Source organism: Amphiprion ocellaris, chromosome 16 (assembly GCF_022539595.1).
Source record: "Amphiprion ocellaris isolate individual 3 ecotype Okinawa chromosome 16, ASM2253959v1, whole genome shotgun sequence".
Lineage (NCBI taxonomy): Eukaryota > Metazoa > Chordata > Actinopteri > Pomacentridae > Amphiprion > Amphiprion ocellaris.
This window is the reverse complement of record NC_072781.1, coordinates 13,205,437-13,215,658: the sequence shown is the minus strand read 5'-3', so window position 1 is coordinate 13,215,658 and position 10,222 is coordinate 13,205,437. Positions and strand designations below refer to the sequence as shown.

Below are 10,222 nucleotides of genomic sequence, written 5' to 3'. Positions count from 1 at the left end.
AGATTGTATTGTTTAAATATTTCCAAGTACTAGTTCCGCAACATACTATTTATGCATTTTATATTTACTACAATTTTATGTGATATTCATGTACAGTATTATTTTATTATTTCAGTATCATTGCCAGTAGTACTTATTTTGTAGTCTGACTTTATTTTAGCTTATAGTTTTTTCCTATTAAATGCATTGTAGTTATGCCTATTCTATTAGGCACTGCATTGATCCTCATGGCAATCAAATATTTTTTTTCTGAGTACAGTTGTATCGTCAGGATTAATATAGTTCTATTTTATCCCATCTTACAGAAAAGGAGAACTTGAAGATGCATTTGAGGTGAAAAAATATCAATTTATTTACTTATATCACAGTTACACAGTGAAATATTTGTCTTACTCTGGCTTGAGAAATACTTGAAAAGCAGGTTCTAGCCTTTGCACATTGTGTAAAATAGGCCACATGCGGGATTCATTACATACAAGGGATATTTTCAAAACAATTAGAACAATATAGTATGCAAATATGTATCCAAACAAGGATATTGCTGTCAAAAGTATTATTTAATTCTTCTAAAAACACAATCTTGTATTTTTCTCAATTCCTTTCTCCAGGTTTTACATGAAATAGCACCATGTGAAGCAGGCATTCAGATTTGCCCCTAGATCTGTCATAGTGGGAGCACATGTCTGTATTTCCTTATTCTAATTCCCAGGTTTGTATACAATGACTGTCTCTGGTTGAGCTGCCATTGTTTCAAAGGATTAGGGGAGGCCAACAATACTGCTGGCAAAATGAAGTGGAGGCTCATGAATATGACTATTGTTATGTTAACAACCCTCCAACAGTCCATTATAGCAGAGGTGCTTTGAGAGCATTGAAAACCAAAAAGCTTTGGACAACAGGAAGCGGCCATTGCTGGTGTTTTTTTTTTTTTTTAAAGGCAGATATATTTCACAAACATGCAGTATTTCTATCAGTTGATTAGTTCAGACTCAAGTGCAAATTTTATTGAAGGCCCCAAATTACAAAAAAAGAGCAGCTCTATATATGACTTTACTCTCCTATATGACTTGATTGTTGTCAGTTAAGAATTCAGCACTTAAAACCAACAGTTCTCTGGCCGGAATTGAAAAGCGCTAACAAAACAAGCATTTTAATGCTGAATTTAAAGGCACATTGTAGTCAGACCGACAACAGATAATGACATTGAAATGTACTATATAAGGCTAATCGATCTAATTGGAGGGATAACCCATGTACACATGTACGTCTTCTATTAGCTTCATCCGTTAGCTTTTATTCAGGCAAATTGTATTGTCCATATTGTGATCTCACAAAATGTACTTTTGATACAGTCTTTCCAAAATGAGACCTTGAGAGTCTCCACATTTTACAGTTCTTTAGAGAAAATGTGGGAAAAATCTAAAAAAAAAAAAAAAAAATCACACAATCTATATTTGTAAATGTAATATGTTAAACTTTCATCTTTCACAATTGATGTTTCATTTTATGCAGTGCATAGCTTATCATTTCTCATTTATCTCATTTAATGTGACTATAGTCAACAGTAGCAAATGTTCACTCTAGGTGATTCCAACCACAGTGAGGTATTAGAAAACATACTTGAAATGCAGTTCCATGTTACAGTGTTCAGTGTGGTGACTGATAGGAGAAAAAAAAACTATTTAAACTATTACTGAGCTAGCTTTTCTTGTATTTTTTCATTCGGGTCTAATCCATACCACAGCACATCATGTTCCACAGCAGCCCAAGCCATTCGCTCTGTGGTAAATGTGGCAGCCCACTGCCCTGATGGAGACACAACAATTGCACCTCCAGCACCTCGGACACGGTCGCCCATGTGCTTCAAAGACAACCGGGAGGCATCTGCTACGGATTTACCTGTGAAGGGAAGAAGAAATGAAAAAACCCATCTATCCTCTATTCACCGCTATATCCTGTGAAGGGTCGCCAGTCCGTGACAGGGCCAATAACCATGCACGCTCACAGTTACAGCCAATTTAGAATAACCTAAATTAAATAACCTAGAATGCCTTTAGACTGAGCCAGAGCACCCAGTGAAAACCAACACAGGCAAAGGGAGAACATGGAAACTCCACACACAAAGGCCCCGGCCAAGATTGGAAGCTTTCTAGCTGTGAAGCAACAATGCTACCTACATGCTACGTGTCATGTTATGTTCCATGCGACATGACACAACAATTCTCATTTAAAAATTGAAGCCATTGTTAAAATCCTCATATGATCCAAATCAAAACCTACTGCATTGCAAAATGTTTGGAACCTGGGCACAATCTGACAACATTTGCATTCATTTTGCATTGCCAGACAGCCATAAATAAATACCAACAATGACAACCTATAATGCCAAACTGCCATTACTCTAAACTATATGAAACTTGAGATACATTCACACAAGTTGGATTTTATTCATTCATTCATATCACTATTCTGTGTTTTCATGATTATCCCAGGAACTAAATACTAACATTCAATATTAAGACTAGATAAAGTCTGACATATGCGTCTTCTCTTTATGTGAAGTGTCTGACAGTGTGATACTTTACCTTGTTCAATATGTGACAGAATGAGTCTGGCCAGTGTGACTTTAAGAATAGATTCTCCATGACCAGTACAAGACACTGCACCACTAAAGTTGTCCGCGTATCCTCCAGAGCCTTATTTACATGAGAGGACATGAGAAAAACACAGAATTTAAAAAGCTCAATTTCACATATTAGTGTGCATCACAATACTATCCAAAGTTAAACTCACACAAAATTAATTAGAAAACAAAATAGATGAGACTGCAACTGAAATGCTAAACTATATTAAACTGTTGTGATATTGATCATGAGTTCTGATTACTCTAATTTGAATTGTAGCTGACAGTGTAAAAAGCTCTGTTTTAAAAAGTGTAATTAAATGAAGTCATACCAATGATTGGAGAGTCTCCTACTCTGCCAACCATTTTATTTCTGATCCCTCCAGTTGATGTTGCACATGCAACATTACCAGCACTGTCCACAGCAACTGCCCCGACAGTATCATGGGCCCTGGGAAGAGAAAAGGGTAAATTATGTAAAAAGGGTTGTTAAATACATCCCATGCAGTGTACATCCACCTTGCTAGAGCTGTGTATTTAGTGACTGAAGTGACTGTAATGTCAATGAGCTGCACACAAGTCAAAAGAAAAGACAAGGAAGGACCTACCGCTGTACGGTAAAGCATTTCTGGTCAAAGAAAGTTGATACATTATATTGCGACTGTGGCTGACAATTGCTCAGTATAACAGTATTTCACAGCAATTAATCAGACATGACCTGCATAACTCAACAAACATTTTTTTTTTTTTTTTTTTACACTGGATTAAATACAGTGGTTTCTTTGGATTGTGTAGTCACCACATTTAACAAAACAATAGCGAACAAACAGTCATTGCAATCCAATGTTAATCAAAGCAACTCTAGTATTATTTTCTAAAACAGTAACAAATATATGTGGATGTTAGGGGTTTATATTAATTCCATTTCAGAATATTCACAACAGGCTAGATGGAGTGAAAAGATACCACAGATTAATGACAGAGTTGTAGTCCAGGCAAAAAGGGGTCCAATCTTAAGAATAAACTGATAAAATTAAAGCACCTAAATGTTTCGCACTAGGCTATCTTGCCAAATTACTACAGAGACAATGCAGCCTCAAAATTTCAGACATTGCCCTATTGTTACAAAAAATAAGTAAAGGTACACATATCTTTGTGACACTTTGATCTCTACATTTTCTATATTTTTTCATTGTACTTTATTTTCTGTTGAACTTTCTTTGCTTTCTGTATCTTAACTAGCATGTTTCTATTGTGCTTTTGAAAATTTATTAAAAAATACATGTGTCATTATTGTTATTCCTACTGAAATTATGGTAAACACTGCAGATGCATACCACTGAGAGTTGAAATCTTCCATTACTCCCGTAACATAAGTCTTCTGCTTCTCCCATTCCTTCCTCTCGTACTCAGTCACCAGTTTATCAGTGGGAACTGTGGGAACACCGATGCTCTCTGCAAACTGGTTTGCACCTCTGCTTGTCAACATGACGTGGGAAGTCTAAGATTGTACATGGCAGCAAACATGTAAGAAAAAGTTAAAACAGAGTAATATATCTCACAGCATTCAAACATAAAGCAGTGATACCATTCAGTCAATTTAATTCAACCTCACTATCTTCTTTTGTTGAATCCTATATGTTGATTCACATTTTCTTCAAACATTTTTTGGACAAAATTGCTACATAAAGCATTAAAATACTATAAAAAAGATTTAAATTAGAAATCAAATGAGTGTTTTTAACCCTCAGCCACCTGCTGTTGTATTTTCTAAGAGAAATAGAAACATATAACTTAAAAAAGACCTTCTCCATCACTGCTCGTGCCAGTGATACAGGGTTGGCAATGTTCTGTACTGAAGACACAGCGCCACAGGCAAGCGTCCGTCCATCCATGACAATGGCATCCAGCTCCACCTCTCCATCAGTGTTTAATGCTGCTCCATGCCCTAGAGAGAGTGACACGTTGGATGAATGATTTTCCACCAGCTTTATGTGCAGAAAAGCTTCGATGCAGATCAGTTTACTACAACGGTTTTCCTTACTGTCAAATCACTTTAGATCACTTTAAATCACTTTAAATCTGTCAAACTTGAAATGCGTAAATACTGTATATTGACTTTTAATACATTTAGTATTCTATAGATTTTAAAATTAGAAGTGTTTTGTTTATAGTATTGTGCAGCAAGTGTTTTAGAATATATACTAACCGTAATGTTAATGTTAATCTGGTTACTAACCTGCCTGTTTTATCTTCTTGTTTTTTTGTTGTTTTATGTAAGCTGTTGAATATTTGAATTTCCTTCTGGATTAATAAAGTATCTATCTATCTATCTCTCTGTCTGTCTGTCTGTCTGTCTGTCTGTCTGTCTGTCTGTCTGTCTGTCTGTCTGTCTGTCTGTCTGTCTGTCTGTCTGTCTGTCTGTCTGTCTGTCTGTCTGTCTGTCTGTCTATCTATCTTTTATTTTGCCTTCTACAGCCTCATAAATCCACAAGGTGGGAGCAAAGCAGTGCAAAAGCAGCAACAACGCTCAGTGACGCACCACTGATGTCCGGTTTCTCTGTGCTCGACACAGATTTTCTCAGCACAAAAAGCATTTAAATTGTGTGAATATAGATTAAAGTGTGGGTATGTGTACTTTAATTGCATAGGCTTATGCAATATAAATGAGAAAAACTTAAGATTTGTTGCCTTTGCAAGTCCTGGACTGACACAAAGACTTTTGAACCCCAGATAAACATTAATTTAGCAATAAGTAAAGTGTTTTTTTTTCCACGGCAAGTAAAAATCTTCCTTCTATTGGACTATGACATATTAGATTGTTAATATCAGCTTTCACTTTTTGATTACTATAAGTGTGCTCCTATTCACTGCCTTACTATGTAAGTAAATCTATACAGCAACACTACTGTCTGCTTGGTTAAGTAACATGACAATTTGTCAAAGCAAAGGTAAAGGATGATATTAAGGGATGGAACACAGTTTAGGCAGGGGAGATTAGTTTACAGACATGATCTTAAATGCAGATTAGATTTCGGTGCAGACTCGATCTAGAATTAAAGCCAGATCATGAAGATGAATCCCATAATCAGTCGGACTTGGCAACAGAACCGCAACAGACAAGCATCATTCAGATTCTCTAAAGATGATTATTGTCATCACTACCAGCAGATGGAGACAGTGTGCCACCTTAAATAACAAAAAGAAAAGCTCAGTGTTTTGCTGCTGAGTGGACAAGTGAAAAGAGCTCTTATTTCAGGCTTAACTGATTTATTTTTTTGCTTAATGGACCGAGAGGTAGTTGGTTCTAAAACATTTAGCCAGAGCGATACAAGAGAGAAGCAGAAAATCAGCTCATATGTAGGAATGAATAAAAGCAGAGGAGTTCTGCTTAGACAACCTCAGTCAGCAGATATATTTCTATATGAATGAAACTGTCATTTCATTACTACATTGTCAAGCAAAACTAGGTGACATACATGTGTTTTAAAAGTCCCATATTGTGCACCTTTTCACCAAGTTCCACATGTTCCCAGAATGTATCTTCCAATTTTTCAGCACAAACTAAAGCATAGATGGTTGCTTTTACAGTGATTTTACATCACCTGGCTTTAGCCGTGTTCTAAATGGGCTGTTTCTATAGCTTCCATAGTTTTAAATTCATCTAAGTTACTGCTGTTCATGCCCCCTTCAGGAAGAAGACCTTCTCTGCCTCTATGATTGACTGCATAGAAAAAAACAGCTGACTGCACAGCAAGTGACTTATCTGAAAGAATGTGTGAAAACAGTACTTTCTATCACTTTAACATTCTTTCTAAGCAATAATTTTATATGGAAATATCGCAAGTCTACAGCTCAGCCATTGTTTATTATTCATGTGTTCGGTGAGTTTGTCAGACGTAGTTGTGAATATGAAACCAGTCATTTAGTGGTGCAGAGCAGCAGCTCAGAAAAGGCTTTGAAGTGACTGCCAGTTAACGTGTAGTGTTAATGCGCTGCGTTTCTGTCGTTATTTCATGCTGTTTCCGCTTTCAGCAACTGAAAAATATGCAAATGAGAACACTTTCATTGGGAATTCAGCTGTATGAAAATGCAGTATATGTTAGCAGAGAGGGCAGGAAAAAGCAAACAGATGTAATGGACTGGCAGCTGTGTTTAGGTTGCACTGAAGCACAACAAGTGACACGAAAACACAACAACCCACCCAGTCTTTGTTTACTGGTCTCAAAACGCTCTTCTACCATCCACCATCTCTGGATGTAAAACAGAGCTCAGACCTGTGGACATACAAAGCTAACGGTAACAATAACCACATTAGCCACACAATATGCTCACAGGATTTTCCTATTGCTGTGGTGACACTGCCATCAAAAATACAAGTAATCCACAAAATCTTCAGTTCCTCAGATGCTGGGAGTGCATGAAGAGTCTTGTGTTCACTCTCGCAGCCAACGGCAGAACATTTGGTGTGTTTTGCACGTAGCTGAGACATTTTAGAGTTGACAGAAGCAACAGAAAGCAAAGAAACCTGATGGACTGTGAAGCAGCTGCTCAGTCTGAATGGCTCACCTCACTGAATGTCAGTGAGGGTGCAGGTTTATGAGTATGTATGAGCTGTTACTTACTTAGTGGCAGTTTACATAGCAACTCAGTACAATTTCTACTTGCCTGTAAAGCCCGGAGACTGACTAGTTGTTGCGAGGAATGGCAGAAGCAAACTTCTTTATCAGTTTTTACGATGCACTTCTAAGCTCCCGACAACCACGAAACACAAAACAATGGATATTTAACTTGGTAACTGCAAATGGGTGAGAGTATATTTTACCTGCATTAAACACAGTGTTATCTTCCAAAGTCCTCACAGCTGCCTCAACAGCATCCAGCGAACTCCCTCCTCTTTTCAGCACCGAAAACCCCTCGCATGCTGCAGTTTTCACCCCATCAACAGAGGCCTTGGCCAGTTCATCCGGTATGGCCCACGCTCCACCGTGCACAACTAACACTGCTGACATCTTCAAGTCCCTGCAGGAAAACGTCAAAATACAGAGTCTATTATGAGTAGCAGCAGGAGTCTTCTTGTCTTTTTCAAGACAAACATTTAATATTAGGAGCACTTCATTTATTGTCATGTATTTGATACAGCATATGTGTGAATCAGAGCAATAGACAACTTTAAAATTCAAGAAAAGCAAACAAAAAACAGGACACAGAAACAATAAGTGCTCTTTTATTTAAATTTTGTACAGGTAATTCACAATGGCTAATTGCTATTATGTGGTCTTCATTGCACCTTTGCCTTAAGGACAAGGTTAAACTGGCAATAAAGCTGCTGTCACTTACATAACTGACCGTTGAAACGTTCATTTATTTACAGATTACAATACCTCTGCCAACATGTGTTTTCCAGATCAGTTTTAATTACTTTTTAAAGAGTTTTATGTTGTTGTTTTTTTCTGCAAACCGCCAAAGCACGTTCCCTAATCCTATCTGATCGTTATTAATACTTTCAGGTTTATCTTTTTACACTTAAAATCATTAAAGTGCATGATGGAACTTTTCATGGCTGCAATAGTTTTGAATGACCAGCTGCAATTGCATGCAGGCAACATTTCTATTAAATCAAGGTCTGACTATAACAGATCATTTCCTTCATATCATCCGATGCAAACTTTAGCTGAGGTTCTTGTTTTAAAACTCACATGACAGTTATTTTTGTTTTATCTACTCAGCTGGTTGAAGCAACTTGCCGTAACAACGACACGTCTGTATATTTCCTACCTTTCCTGATCTGTGCACTTCTTCCCATGAGAAACCTTCCGCCATAGTCACGTGGTTTGGAGGCGCTTGTTTAGCTGGACGGTGCGGCTCACTAATAGTCAAGTAGAATAAAATTCAATATAGAGACTTTCGGCAAAATCTTTCAAAATAAAGTCCTTCATTCGCGCCAGTCTTGTCAACTATCATTGTGGTTGTTGAAACCATAGCCAGTGTATACAACAGCTTGACATATATATATATATTTTTTTTAAATCTACAACCCGTGGTTGAAATAATGAGCGCAATGTGTGAAGGGTCATCTTGACCGCATTTCATAATATTCTTTCAGAGTAATTCATTTATTCATGAAAATATGCAGGTCTAGTAAAACAAAACAATATCCCAGTCAACTGTAGGCCTGAGAGATTTTGGGGGAAAAAAAATCTATTTCTGTTTTTTTTACTGACATGTACCATGGTTGCAGTTTGCAGTATGATTTTTTGAAGACAAGCTTCAGCTCAGCATTATGAAAAAGATTTTAAAACATGATAGAGCATCACTGTCCAACTCATGAAATTTTAATAAAAAGCTTTGAACTGCTCTTTTATGTTTTTTCTTTAGATTTGAACTAAAGAAGATGTTTCACCACCCATCCAAGATGAGAGGTGAAACATCTTCAAAAAATCTAAAAGAGAAGCCTAGTTTCTTTCTACTGAAACCAGGATTACCATAAGTATGCCACCAAAAGTATGACAGCCACACAAGGAGGACATGGTGAACTGTAAAACCAGAGACCTGATAGTTTAAACCCTGGGTTAGTCGAGGAGCATGATGTATATCCATCATTCCAGCCATTTACAATTGCCAAATTACATTGTTTTAAAACACAAATTTGATTTAAAATAGTTAATGGCCTTAACAAGTAATCTTAAAAAAATCACCTGATGTGTCCTATCAGATATGCAGCCACTGTACGTGTATGTGCATAATGGCACATAGAAAGTGGGACTGATCAATTCTCTGCCTTTACAAAAATCTAATAACTCCCTGTGGCTTTAATAAAATGTCGCTCTTAATGTTTTATACAGAAACAGACAGCCATATAACAAATATTTGACCTGTTCCTTCTTTTCTCAGATCCTTTTGCATCCCAGTTTTGCACTCTATCATAAGATTTTGTTGGTGGTTTTGCTGTTGTTGTTGTTGTTGTTGTTTTGATTTGGCCCATATTTCACAAATGAAGCCATCGTTTAGGACACTAAATGTATGAAAATCTTAAAAATACATCATACTTTTAAATCAAATATATAGTATCTCTAGAGTTTCTGTTGTGCATCAAGAAGACTGATGAGTTTTATATCTTGTCTGATTTGAACAAAAACAAGCAAAAAGCCTCTTTGTGGGCGTCTAGTCTACTTTTCAGCGAATTTTGTTGCATATATCCAGTCTTTGAGTTGCACATATGCAGTACAAAATTCCATATTTCTATTTGTTTTGATGTGGTTATAGTTATTACATACTTTTATTTTGAAAACAACGTTTGACTTGGTGGATTATTGTGTGTGACTTGAGGAAGGCGGAGCTAACAAAAAGTAAAGGAAGTTGATCAAATTGCCAAGTAATCACAATGAACAGGTTTTAAACATGTTCTGGCCACATGCGACTTATATGGAAACACGCCGGAAAACTTGCATACTGTGGGGGGTGATTTTACAAATGGTTCAATTTAGTCAATAAATAAATAAGTGAATAAAAAAATACTCAAATTAAATATCAGGCCTCACACTCGCCAGCTTCACCAAACAGACAAGCAAAAGAATCTGATTCTTCATTTCCACGTAG

General features: G+C 36.7%; 1 protein-coding gene across 2 annotated transcripts; it reads right to left on the bottom strand.

Annotated features, from left to right (window-relative positions):
• Positions 1-327: 327 nt before the first annotated feature.
• Positions 328-8,486, bottom strand: si:dkey-103j14.5 (isoaspartyl peptidase/L-asparaginase). Of its 2 annotated transcripts, none has more exons than XM_023295179.3 (7): positions 8,402-8,486; positions 7,449-7,645; positions 4,429-4,571; positions 3,961-4,124; positions 2,956-3,074; positions 2,586-2,696; positions 328-1,899 (listed from the first exon to the last, which is right to left on the bottom strand). In XM_023295179.3, the coding sequence occupies exons 2-7, from the start codon at positions 7,633-7,635 to the stop codon at positions 1,691-1,693; spliced, it is 933 nt and encodes a 310-aa protein (XP_023150947.1). In that variant the 5' UTR covers positions 7,636-7,645; positions 8,402-8,486; the 3' UTR covers positions 328-1,690. The 2 variants fall into 2 exon arrangements, with proteins under 2 accessions (XP_023150947.1, XP_035797374.1); XM_035941481.2 differs by lacking the exon at positions 8,402-8,486 and adding an exon at positions 8,323-8,397.
• Positions 8,487-10,222: the final 1,736 nt, after the last annotated feature.